This window comes from Bidens hawaiensis, unplaced genomic scaffold (assembly GCF_021521415.1).
Source record: "Bidens hawaiensis isolate Kalapana, Puna unplaced genomic scaffold, B.hawaiensis_p1.1 tig00056047_1, whole genome shotgun sequence".
Lineage (NCBI taxonomy): Eukaryota > Viridiplantae > Streptophyta > Magnoliopsida > Asterales > Asteraceae > Bidens > Bidens hawaiensis.
In genome coordinates, this window is record NW_027500108.1 from 64,789 (window position 1) to 78,948 (window position 14,160).

Here is a 14,160-nt window from a genome sequence, read left to right on the forward strand (position 1 = left end):
CACGACTAACTTAATGACACGGTTAAATAACAAAACTTTCCGTCATTTATTATTTAACAAAAAGTTGGATGTTACAAGTAAGGACTCGCCCTTAAAAAGGGGGGAGGGGGAGATAAAAATCTCACCACTCAACAGTCGTTGTGTCATCACAAGAGCAGAAATCTCTAGCGTAACACATAGTGGGACAAAAACCGGGGTGGGCTCGGTATCCAAACTGACAACATCGCAAGGCCTAACTCTAATATTTCATCGTCAATATCCACAAAAAGTGATACAATTTAGGATCGAACTTGATACTCCACTAGGCCACAAACGGGGATGCCTGACTATTTTGTTAACCAATTAAGTTGATTATTATACTTGAACTAAATATTTAAGTTATATATTCATCAAAATTTTATATTACTTTTTTTTTAAATAAAGAATGTGCATTTAAAAACTTGTGGATAGTTTCTTTACTTCTGATAGAAAATTATTTACAAGCCACAGCTAACTTTTCTAATTGAATCGCTCAAGCCATTGTTAAAGGATCTTAAAGTTAAGAACTACCAGTTCCATGCTATTGATTGATACATGAAAGAAGTAACACATAAAGTATCTGGGAAACACATGTGTCAAAGGTGCTAACTACAAGAAGTTTGCATATTGCAAGGCGTTTGAAGCAGTGCCCTTGAAGACCGAAGAGTCGATAAGTGAATATTTTGGCAAACATCGATGTTTCGTCAATTCAAAGTTTGTGGTTGTACCATGTTTAGATATTGTGGACGTCTAATGTAGTATTAAACGAGCTCGAGCCTGATTCCGAGCTAACTTTGTTTAATAAACGAGCCTGAAACCGAGCTTCATTTTCAAGTTCGAGCTAGCTAGCGAACCTAAACGAGTCTATCCTTTTTATAATATTTGTTTATGTTTTATATATATAATTATATTACATGACATATAAAAACTAAAATAAAAATAATTACAAATGTACATAAATTATTTTTTTTTGTTATAAATAAATGAACGAAGCTCGAGTCTATTTGAAAAAAAATATTATGAAGTAAAGTTTGAGCTTTAGAAAATGAACTCAAAAGAAGTAGAACTCCAGCTCTCATAAGTCAAAACGAGATGAACTCTTGTAACTCAAAACAAGACGAACTCTCGTAAGCTAAAATGAGCCAAACTTGAGATCCGTAAAACAAAACATGATCTTGGATATTTAAATTTTAAACCAACCTTTTCTATTTCACAAACTTATTTAAATTGTTGCATTTATTTAAATTATTGCTTTAAAAAAATAGTTTTTCCCAAGGCTACATGTATATTTTCCTTTCATGGTAACCTTTTTACTACACATGTATATATATTATAAATTTTTTTAAACAACAAATTTCTTTTAATTCCTGTGATAAACCTCCCCTTCAAACCCATAATGTTTAAAGACTTTTCCTTTACTAATGGAATGATAGATCACCAAAATTCCAATAGTTTTTATGTTCTCACTTTCCCAACATGATTCTCATAAGACCAACTAATCATTCTCTCTTTGAGACGAGTCTAGTGAACTAACGCCCCACTCCACCTCATCAAAAGATGGCGTTAAACACCATTATATAAGCGGCAGCTATGTTTTCACTTTTTAATTAAACCAGTGCACATAACTAGACTTCTCTCCTACAAATGAAAAATAATATCAAACTATAGTATTGTCTAGCCTACTTGTTTTTAAGTGTAACCCATTCCCAATTTTTGGGCTTGTAACTATCCCAAAGTAAAAGGTGGAATAAGTATCACGTTTTGCATGCCCAAATCAATTGGGCTGCCCGGAGAGTAGATCAACCAGAACTAGTAGATCAGATAGTGATCACTGTATCCCGGAGCTAGTTGCTGATCAACCGCCATTAAGTCATGTTCAAAACATTTAAATTTGAGTCTCTACATATCACATTGAATGGAGTTATACATGTTGTCTAGACTTCAAATTGGTTTGAAATACAAAACATCTGTTGTTTGACTTTAAGGAGCCAAGCATGTGAGAGAACCATGAAGCCTTTCAGCTTCTTGCTCATCCTTAATAGTATATGGATTCAAGAACAAAAAACCAAACAATTTGCTTATAAAAAGTGCATATTGTTTTATAATCAATAATTAGTATGTTATACTAAACAATCCTAATCCAAACAACTTCCTGCATAAAGAATAAAAACACAAACTAGCAAAATAAATATTTGCGAAATACATGATGCAAATATATGCTAATTGCATAAATTATAAACTAATATTTTCAAAATACACATTCAAACACCTTATTAGTGAAAACAGTAAAGAAACCTAATTGTCTTTTAGAAAGAAGACAAGGCTTCGATGTAACAATGAAAACTTAAGAATTCTACAAAGTCGTATCTTAATAAACCAAAAACGATACTGCTGGTTATTAAAAAAAATACAAATTGTTTCCTTAAAATAAACAAACACAAACTAACATAAAAACAAACCTTAATAAATCAAAACTTTACTGAACATTTTAAATGGCATTCGAACAACTTAATAGAAAAACATAAACAAATACAATTGTCTTCTAGAAGAAGACAAGGTTTCAATGTAACGATGCATATTTAAGAGTCGTAAGCTGCGGTTGTTGTAACTATATAACTTCTTAAAACTCTTGTCATGAAAATTGTACCTTGTCAACTTCCCGGCAGTTAACAGCACCAAGAATGTATCTTGTTCTTCTTTACTTCTAACCAAATCAACGACTTGAAAATCATTTTGGAATGGATATTCCTCTTCCCCAAAATCACCCGCACGCCAATATTTTAAGATCAAGGACGGGAAATCATCTAGACGCTCATCAAGCTGTACCCGATACTTGACAAGCCACCCCGAATGATCCATTAACATCTCATACACGTTCATGCGCAAGACATCTTCATATTCTGTGTGAAATATTAAATGCAGATGGCCTAAAGATTCCCCAAAATACATTGTAGTTGTTTCATAAGACATCTTCACTGGTAAGGGCAACATTTGCAACTGTTCAACTTCTAATTTGAAGTACAAGAAATTACCGCCACTATGATAATCGAGAGCCCAATGAACAGCTCCATTACAATAAACCGGAGGGTAGAAATCAGATACCTGCTCAGAGAATATTTCCATACAAATCTTCCATGTCCTCGTTTCAGACGAGTAGACTTGAATCTGAAACAAGCCTCCATCAGGCTCTAAAGCACTAATACAAACAACTTTGTAGTTCATACAATGTGTTGGATGAAATGCCAGAGCCATAGAGCGGATGTTTTTCGGGAGCGATGGGATGATTGCCAATTGCTTGGTGGTGGGATTGAAAACATAATATTCACGAGCACCATTGTGAAAGGTATAACAAAGTAATAAACCGTTACAAGAATACACGATTCTGACTCTGGAACGATTGAAGTAGAAATCGAGACTGTACTGAAAGGAGGAGTGCTTCGGTTTTCAACATCAAACGGGACATATATAGATTTTGTAGGGCTATCAATATTCTGGTTGGGTAAAAGAGTGCGAGCAAAAGGTTTAGAAAGGTTATTATCATACCGATGGGTTAAATGACTGTTACTCAAAAGCAATTGCCAGTGTTTACAGACGATTTTGAAACGAAGGATGGAGGTAACGGGAAGGCGGATAAGGATTTCGGTCAAAAGGTCTTCGTTGGAACTGATTCGTGTTCCCGATTGAGTGGATTGATGATCCATGGACCTCGACACTTTTAGGGTTCCAGATTGATGATCGGAATCCTCCATGGAAGATGATCAATTAAATATTATCATAAACACTAGGGTTACTAACCCTAAGCCGTCTAGAGAGAGTCAAGAAGACACTTGAACTTTTAAAATATGAGCATAGTTGCCCGAATAGCATGTCATACTTTTAGGTAAACATAATAAAAAAAAAGGTAAAGTATTCAGATGCTTACTATATCCTTATTCTTTTTATTCCAAAATATCTTATATTACCTAGAAAAAGTATAACATACAAACGACAGAATTTAAAGATTATGGTCACAATTAGTGAAAAGAAGAACCAGAAAGAAGGTGGTGGTGAAGTGGTGCTAAGTAAACCACCACCGCCCAAAACAACGAATTATCAAGTTCATCTTCAACCTACATAACCCAGCATCCTAATTCGCCCAATTCGTTCCATGTTCGATTGTTTTAGGTTAGGGGTTTTATTATATTGTTAATAACGATCACATGCCCTAATTTACTTACCTGGATAAGTTGATAATTGATGACGAACAAAAACTTGACCGGAACTGTTTGACTTCGACTCCTGTGAAACTAGTGAGTGTAAGATGAAAAGAAAAGATTGAACTTGAACTTTTGAAATTTTCCGGTGGCCGGTGAAAGACACCGGAGGTGACTGGTAAGAATGCAAGTCAAGAGAAGAAGAAGAAGAAGAAGATAGGGCAATTAAAAGTAATAATTAATTTTTTGACAGTGTAAAAAGGAGGCTCATAAAAACACCGAGTCAGAGTTGAGTAAAAACAAATGTTAACATTTATTGTATCTATATTAATTAATATATATTAACAAACAAACTTTCGTTTTTCAAAAGAGCTTCTTTATTATTTATTTGTTTTTTTGAATCGTTTCAAACCAAAAATTATACTGAAAACGTTAATATAATGGTAAATTTTTTATCTCAATGAAAAAATAATTTGGCCATAAAATTTATCAAAGTGAAAGAGAAACAATGGTCATATTTGTTTATTTTGCTATAGACATCTAACTTTAAAAAAATTTTGGCGATGAACCAAGTGGAATCCGAATTGCCTTATTAAATGGGTAATGAGAATTTAAATGATAGTTGTATATGTTTCATTGAGAAAGATTTGCTTAGGAATGTCAAGTTAGATGATGGTATGGTTATATTTCAAAAAATGAAAATTCGGAGAGAACCATTTATATTTTAGTTATGCATTTTTAATTACATTTCCTGTACTTTTTTTGTTATATGATATTTTGATTGATTATCCTTTTCTTTTATATTACCCCACTTGATTTGACTCGACCAGAACGACCGAATCAAACTGGAAAAAAAATTATATACGGATTTAACTCGACCCGAATGACTGAGCCGGTCCGAAAAAAATTTAAATACCGATAGTCAACTAAGTACCAACCTAAAATATTTTCGATCCCTGTGAAAACATTTTCTGGATCCGTCACTGTTCATATTCGGCTCTTAAACTGGTGCTAAATTCGGTTCCAAATGGGTTCTTGTGCCTAGATCAAATCCTAACTGACAAGTCATGTCGATTCTTTGGGTTTATTTTCGTACAATAATGAATTATCCGATACCGATCAAATTTGCGTTGACTCATTGTTGCAACGACCTAATTTACCGACTGAATAACCTTCCTTTTAAACATGTTATTTTTCATATCATAATTTATACAAGTGTCGTTACTATTATCAACGTCTACTAACTTATTTTCTGAGCTTAATGACAATACCGCATCGGACTTAACTGATATCAACCAAATTTGCGTTAATCTAACAATCTAATCTAATCCAATCTAACAATTCTAATAAAAGAAAATAATAATAATTTATATATGACAGTTTTAGATATCAGATAATTTATATATGGCTATATTTTCCCGCCTAAAATCCTAATCTTTAGATATCCATGGGTTATAGTTCGGGTCATATAATAACCAAATGCGCTGCAGAACAGAAACATTCCCAATTAGTCATAGCCCTAATTCCAATTGATTATCCTGTAGGTTAAATTATGAATACACTTTTGACATGTTATTCAATTCATTTGATTGAGGGTGTTCTGTATGTCATTGAATTGATTTATACGTGATTGTTATATTTGATGTGTTTTATCTTAATTGAATGGTTTCATTGTTGTTTTTATGTTGTGAATTTGTAAAGGGACATTTGTTATGGAGATGCTCTTCTGAAAATTCATATATTTAACTTTGTTGGCAAATAGTCAAACACTTGATTTGGACTATCTGAAAGTGAACTGTTATTACTTATGATTAGTTATCTCTGGATTACATTTTTGTATAAATTCTGGAAATGCCATTAGTAAAGATAGGGCAAAGACCTGGCGATGTTGAGATCATTTACGCATCAACAGCGAAGGCAAGAAGCAAGTTCAACTGAAAGTAGGTGCTCAGTTACCGACAAGTGTAGCGTGTCTATAAAGTAGCAGTACTGGAAAAATTATATGCAGGTCAGCGAGTAACCAACTGACCCAAAGCTATTTTGACCCGTTACCCAACTCGCCCAATTAACCAACTTTACTGATTAGATTTATATATTTATATTTTCAAGCACTCACAGACACATAGAGAATGATCGCCCATTCTTACAAATTTGTCATGGTCTGCAACTACTCTTTGAGTCAAGTGAAGAAAAAGGTTACGCTGGGTATATAATATTTCTATTAAACATGTTTTAGTGAGTTTATTTTTTCTAAATTAGAGATAAGGATCTTTGGTTGCCATGTTTTATAATGGATTTCAATAATTTTCATTTCAACATATGAACTGTTTTCATTCATGCAAATGATACAAGATATTGATCTACTGTTGTAATGCTGCTTACATGTTTTTGGTTCAATTGATATAGAACTCTAAATGATATTAACTGATATGGTTTATAATCACGGATTCTAATGTTTGGTGTCAGTTTCTTTCAGGATGATGGATCAACAGTATCAATATTTTCTATTACGTGAAGCAATGCCAATGACTGCTTCACCAATGGTTTCAAGGAGCTTCTAACAGTAAGTTACTTGTCACATGCTACTTTTTTTTGAAATTTGTGTTGGCACGTGGTAAAATATATTTTTTGCTTTATATTAGTTAACTAATATTAAGACCTTAACATAATGTTTAATGATGATTCTTGGTTATTTTGCTTGAAGCTACCATATGCGTTGTGTAAAAGCAAACTACAGGTGCAAGTTATGCAACATCTCACACTTGTCCCTATTGTCATGTGATCGAGTGTGGCAAAACTTCTTGGTTGGTAGGATTTATTTAGTTACTTCATTGAGATTCTGAAAGATTATTTTTACTTGATTTTAATTTTCATTTCAAAAGATTGATTCAAAATGTCCTGAGTTGGATATGTTTTTAGAGTGCTTTTATTTGATGATCTTTAATAACCTACGTGCAGAGTAAGTAGCTAATACTGCAGCTTGCTTAAATAAGTTACATCAAATTTTGCTGATAAATTATTATTTGTAGGAATGAAGAACTTCCTATAATGCATCAGTTCATTGAGAAGTCTAGACGCTCAAGCACACAAAGCTCGCTTAACTAAAATTGTAGAACTCTGTTTGGCTTCTATAGGCGAAATCATGAGTGTGGTTGTTAGGATTTTGTTATCTGCTTTAAAGGTAACTAATAGTCTGCTGGTTTATCAGTAATTAGCAGTGGTTAGTCCGACTTGTGTAATAAGAATATATTTAGTTTTTTCTTAGGTAGTTGAAATGGTGGGAGTGCATGATCGCTAAAGTTACTGCAAATTTGAGCTTGAATTAGGTTTCTTTTTTATATTGCTCATTTGCTTGCAATGAGCAATGAGAGTCAGAAAAGTTTCTGTTTTAATCTTTCTTTGTTTTTATCTTTCTTAACAAACATATGTTGGTACATGTTTCTTAGAGCTTAAGCTTCCATCAAGAGAATGATTTAGAGATGGCTTCTGGAACCTTCTTAAATAGTATGGATAGTTGAATACTGCTATGGTGGTGCAGGAACTAATAGCCTGTTACTTTCTTATGAGGCAATGAATTTAAATGAAAATCTGAAGTCTATCTATGTTTTAGAGCTAATGTGTTACAATATATCTGGATACATTTCACTAATTCTTTTATTTAAAAAATTAACATTAGGTGCTAAAAATTTTACAAAAAATACCCAAGTCAGCCGGAAAAAAGCTAGCTACGAGAGGGGGTGTGTTATCTAACAAGGGTATATATTCAATGTCTTCCTGTCCCTCCAGATCGTTTGCTGGCTTTTTAAAGATTTGGTGACTTAAAACATAAGTTGTATGCGCTAATAGCTAGAGATACTGTAGACTTTTATGAAAAAAAATCATATATGCTGTTATTCTAAAAAATATAATCACTACATTTTGTAAGTGTATTAGACTATTTTTAGGATATCTTAATGCCGATGCTTAAAAAGGTCTTGAGGCAAGTGGAAAATATCAAAGTTCAATGACTGGGACGCCAACTTTGGAGTCTCTTGAGGCTGAAGTAAATGATTTGCAATTTGTCGCGGCACAAAAGCATGACTTGAGGAGATGAAAACGCCTTTCATCATCAGTTTGTACAATACATTTCATTTATGTTTTACCTTTAGTTTTAATGTTTTATTCATTTCTTTCAAATAGCTCATTTTATTTATTTTTAACATTTGACAAAATCGTGTGTATTACAAATCATATAAGATATATGTGTATATACTATTTTGGGCTTTAATCATAAGGAGTATTAGAAAAGCCTTCAATTGAATTGCAAAGTAAAAAAGAGGGGTCAAAAATTGAAACCCTATGAAGCGCCGCACCATAAATAGTTGAAACCAGAGTGAAATTAGGCATCTGTTTTACTGACTCGGAGAATGAGGCGAGAGAGGTTCAAGGGTTTTTAGAGGGTTGGTGCCGCCTCTCTCCGCCAATGATTTCAATTATCTTTCCAAACTCAATCCCAAACATATACATGCGTATGCAGAGAGAGAGAGTGTGTATATATGTATGTCTTGTATGGTATGTATGCATATGCATTAACAATCCCAAATCCAAACCCAACCCAACCCAACCCAACTATGAAACACGAGGCAGTGATGATTGAATGTGATCCGAGTCAGCAAGGGTTGAGATACTCCGCAGCTTGGCGTGGCAGAATCGGAGGAGGGCGAGTGCCTCGCAACCTCTGTTGCAGCCATGGCGGTTTAATCCTTCTTGTTTTGATTGTAAAACAGATCTGAGCCTTATTTCCTCAAATTTTTATTTTTATTTTTGTTGAATAAGGAGCTGAGCCGAGTCTTCTTCGTCCTGATAAAGTGATATGGTTCATTGTTCATGTCTTTTTGGTCTTGTTTATGTTCTATACAAAATTAGGGGTGTTTGGATGAGTTTTTTAGAGTATGTCTGAGATTAAGTTTGAAAAATGTTTATTGGATTACTGGCTTTTTCAAAAAAACAATTTTGAAAAGCTAGAATTTGGGGCTTTTAAAAACTGCTTTTCAACCATTTTAAAAATCTAAAATATCTAAAATAAGAGTTTTTTTTTATTATTAAACACATTTTAATTTATTGGTTTTTTAAAATCACCAATAAACCTATATGCATTTTTCAAACTCAATCCCAAAAATGCTCTTAAATTGCATTTTTGTTTATTTTTTTTTAAAGCAAAAGACACTTTTGAAAACCTTTAATTTGAAGTTTTTGGTGGAGCGATGTCAAACACATTTTGCTTTTCAACAAACAAATAAGCAAATAAGCAAGTTTTAAAAGCTTATCTAAACATTCCCTTATTTTTATGTATGTTACATGTACGCTCATGTGAGGATGTAAGCTTGATGACACTTGTTTATGACTTTAAGTTATTGAATAAAAGAACAATTTGCTACGTTTTTTACTTTTAAATTATAGGTTAACAAAGTCGTATGGTTTGAAATAAGCTTTAAGAAATTGGTACAAAGATTTACATCAGTTTTGCTCGAACTTGGGTTCAAACAATCCATTTTGGATCACTCACTTTTTGCCTACAAGAAAGGAAAGTTGTTTGCTGGTGCTCTCATTATCATAGTAAGATTTGAGAAAAGAAAAAAAAAATACATGAGCCAAAAACCCATCTTGGTGAAAGCCTTACCATCGGGCTGGATGTGGTAATCCCATACCTATGCACGTTTTTAAAATCGTGTCCTATAGCTGTTGGGATTTTTGATGTACATTTTTAGTTTGCCATTCTAATTCTTTTATAGTTTATTAATAACAAATATTACAAATTAGAATTAGAATTAGATAAATTGCACAAATAATCGAATATGACAAATTGTATATACATACTTCACAACATAAAAAATATAAATAATATCAATAACTACATACTTATAAGAAAAAAAGATTATTTTTCTATATAAATCAACCTGTTAAAATGAAGCATTAATAGACAAGGATTAAAGGATATAAAATACAATAAAAAAAATTCGGGTATATGTTTAGGATAAACGAGTATGAGGTTTTGGGTAATCAGGTTGGATATCATCTAGCTTCATACCAGGCCCATACCCAAGAAACATTTTAATTTCTAATCTCATATCCAGTCCATACCCATCGGGATACCCGTTCCATATATTTCGGGTTTTGGGCATGCCCCATTGGGTTTGGGCTTTTATTGCCACCCATAATGGGACCAAATGTACCTAGTAAATGACCTTAGCCGGTTTGTGTTCGACCCTCGCTAGAGCCATTTGGATGTCATGCTGGGTACTACGATATAAAAGGCAATGCAGGGACAAGACATTTTGCTTCCTAAAGACTGGAACAAACTTGGTCGCATATTGTGATGTTAACTTGTTAAGAAGCCCCTTTACAAGAAGATTATCAAACAGATATCTTCTATTCCTTGGAGTGGCTCTCGTCTCTTGGAAGTCCAAGAAACAATCGGTTGTTTCTCGCTCCTCGGCTTAAGCAAAATACGGAGCTATGGCGACCACAACTAGCTAGATTTTACGGATGTGATGGCTCTTAAGAAGTCTTGAAACTAAACAAATTGGACCCATATCACTTTATTGTGACAACCAAGTGGCCCCACACATCCCTAATAATCCGGTCTTTCATGAGCGCATGAGACATGAAGATGAATTGTTATATTTCCAAGGAACAAAATTTGAGCCCCCCTTGTTTTTTGCGCAGTGGTGTGAATTTACATGTTTTCGCCCGAAAATTTGTATACATAGTGTAAATTTACCTATTTTGACTTAAAATTTGAGGCCCCCCCGGATGAACACGTCCAAGCTTCGCCTTATAAGTAAAGGTTTTCTTTTCAGATAGAATAAGGAGCACAATGACTTAATCTTTTACTCGACAAGTCGGGCCTACAAAATCCACATGCTCCAGCTTGCGGAGAGTATAGTAGAGGGTTCAATACTTGGTTGTCGGATTGGATCTCCTTGTTTTTTATAAACTCCTAATAAGCATTAAAACATTCCACCACATCATCGAACCCATTGCAATTTAAATCCACAACTCGTCCGAGTGAAGCTACCATATGTGTGAAACGAAATGATAATCCATTAACAAACTTTTTCGCTTACCTTGTTTATTCAATTTAAATCCACAACTCGTTCTTGGTTTTGTTGGCATCCCCCATACGTTATAAGAATTGTAAATTTATTGGATTCACGTTACCCAAATTGTATAGTTATCAAAGTCAACGTCAGACCAACGACCATCGACTCGTACTTTCTTCGGTTGGAAGTAGTTGCAGTGTAACTGGTTCCGCCCGATCACTTTTGATCAACCTTCGTTTCTTCGACCACAAGTTTGATTGATATTTGATGGCTTAAAGTTTCCCACGATCCCGTTCCACTCTGATACTGTTGCTACAACGATGCAGCTAAAAACAAGAGTATGAAAATCTAAGAGTATATCCGAACCAGAGCTTCTACACCTGCTAAGAATCAAAGAAAACATGACCGACTAGTCTCACCGTAGGATGGGGTCTCAAACGATCAACCTCCAGTGTGAAAATCAGTGATATGATTCGATTATAAGGTTGAAGGAGTGTAAAGAGAGAGTTAAGAGAAAACAGGATGAAGATAGAATGAGAATACCTTTGGTGAAGTGTTCCATATATAGGCAGTCGGAAGAATCCATGGGGGAAGCTAAAGCTTCTTAAGAGGAAAATGTCAGCTTTCCTTTCAGCTTGCGCAGGCTCGGTGTATGCCATTTCCATATAAGCTTTGCTCAGCTTTTATTTGTCTTCTTGTTACTTTTGCTTTATGGAAGACACAAGCTTTTGTCAGCTATGACTTTATCTTACATTACTGTAGAAGGGAGCTTCCCTGTCTGTAACATTTGTATTTTTTAGAGTAATAAATAAAAGGAAATTTATTATTACGTATGTGTCGTTAATTTGATTGTTGTGTGTAAATGTTGGATAATAATTGGATGTGAAAGTATGAGTGGGTTGTGGGGCCCATAGCCCCTTATATATAACCTAACCCTCCACCCTTTCACCATTTCCTCCCTTTCACAACACACACCCTCAAGCACACACACACACACACACACATACACACACACACCCATTCTCTCTAACACCCGAATACAATCTCGATCTAAAAGAAGGAAGAACCTCGTGTGTGAACGCCATCAAGCAACAAGAATCACCACCAAATCCTCGGGTTAGCCCAGATCCGAACCAAACCCGAAGCAAAAGGTGAGTTTTGGGCTTTAAAGGTTAAGTTTTGTGGTTGAGTTTGACATGCAAACTGATAGAACGATAGATCGGGTCGTGAGAGGCTAGAAAAATGTAAAATTGAAGGGTCGAGTGTTAACGGGTTCGTTATATGACAAAAGATGAGGTTTGGACTAAGTAAAACACGGGTATACAAAGTTGGTACGACCCAAAACCCATAGAAAGGGTAAAATGGGGCCCTAAGGAAAAGTCACGGAGGAAAATGGCTTTAAAATGGTAAAAATGGAGAAAGGTAGAGATTTCGCATCGCATGCTATGCGAAGCGAAATCCCGTGCGAAGCGATATGGCCATGCGAAATTTCATGCGATTCATTTTCTGATGCATTTTTGGTAAATGACCGTTAATGAAAATAAATTTTTTCTGATTCAGCTCAACCCCAGCCAGGGGCTCTGCCCCTTGGACCCAGCTAGGGGCTACTACCTCTAGACCCCGCTACCAGTGGCGCTGCCCCCGGACAACCCGTTAGTGGAGGGTTTCATTAACTTAGATGTAGGAAGTAGTAGTAATGGATAATTGACACACGTAATGTATTTTACAGTTAGCGTGCATAACTAAGGAAGGGCGTTACCATTAACGGCTAGAGAAACCAACTCCAGGTGAGTTCTAGCCCCCTTTATCTGTTATGTTTTTGGGGCTGTATGCATACTCCTATGTGATAGATAATACACCAACTTGATTAGCAAGTGTATGATACGTGTATGGTTGTGTATTGAATGTATTATTACATAATGATTGTATGAATGAGTATGCATGTATTTATAATTAGAAGATATGTAAAGTATGCATGAATGATAAATGTATGGTTATTCGAGACAGAAGGGACCAGACCCTTATAATATCTGAGATGTTAGGGACCAAACCCTCATAATATCTGAGATGTTAGGGCCCAGACCCTCATAATATCTGAGATGATAGGGACCAGACCCTCATAATATCTGAGATGTTAGGGACCAGACCCTTACAATATCTGAGATGTTAGGGACCAGGCCCTTATAATATCTGTGATGTTTAGGATAGAATAGCTTATGGTATACCATAGGGTTTATGAAATAAAGTATGTAAGTACGTATGCATGTATATAAAGTATGTATGAAAGAGGTAATAACAGGTAAGGTATGAATATGTATCTTCGGACACGTATGAGTAAGGATATGAATGTAATATATGTTAATTGATTAACTAGAATTCACTTAGCGTAGCTGACTTTTAGTATGCACGCAGGAAAATAGATTGAGGCAGCTGGCTTGAGGAGAGACACGTGGCATGAGCTAAAGAGACTGGCATATATGAAGAAATGTCATGACTGTTTTATGTTAATGTTTATTAAAAGACAACTTGTATGTTAAGACATGATTTGATGTTTTGTAATGAAATGCATGAAGTTTTAATTATTCCGCGAAAGTTTTAATTAACTTTGATTTTAGGACTGCGTTTATGAATAAATCCAACGCCAAAGTAGGGTTACCGGAAACGGGGCCTTACACTGTCAACTCAGAAACCTTGTTGGGCAAGTGTCAAGCTTCTCCTCTCGAAGCTTATGTTTATTGCTTTCTTGTTCCTAAGCTTCCTGGCTTATAAGCTTGTGTTAGTTGTTCCTTTATTCTTAAGCTTCTTTAGCTTGTGGGTAGGGGTACCCACGTCATCAGCCCCTCAGTCAAAGGTATTTGGATTGTAAG

At 34.8% G+C, this 14,160-nt stretch overlaps 1 protein-coding gene across 1 annotated transcript; it reads right to left on the reverse strand.

Annotated features, from left to right (window-relative positions):
• Window positions 1-2,526: 2,526 nt before the first annotated feature.
• LOC143601317 (F-box protein At5g07610-like) lies at window positions 2,527-3,767 on the reverse strand. Its single transcript, XM_077078761.1, has 2 exons — window positions 3,307-3,767; window positions 2,527-3,214 (listed from the first exon to the last, which is right to left on the reverse strand). Exons 1-2 carry the CDS (start codon window positions 3,765-3,767, stop codon window positions 2,527-2,529), a joined length of 1,149 nt encoding a protein of 382 aa, XP_076934876.1.
• Between the last annotated feature and the right edge of the window lie 10,393 nt (window positions 3,768-14,160).

Coding starts and splice junctions, on each gene's coding strand:
- LOC143601317 (XM_077078761.1), bottom strand. CDS start 3,767: ATGGAGGATTCCGATCATCAATCTGGAACCCTAAAAGTGTCGAGGTCC. Junction 3,215..3,306: donor ATCCCACCACCAAGCAATTG/GCAATCATCCCA, acceptor TGTTTGTATTAG/TGCTTTAGAGCCTGATGGAG.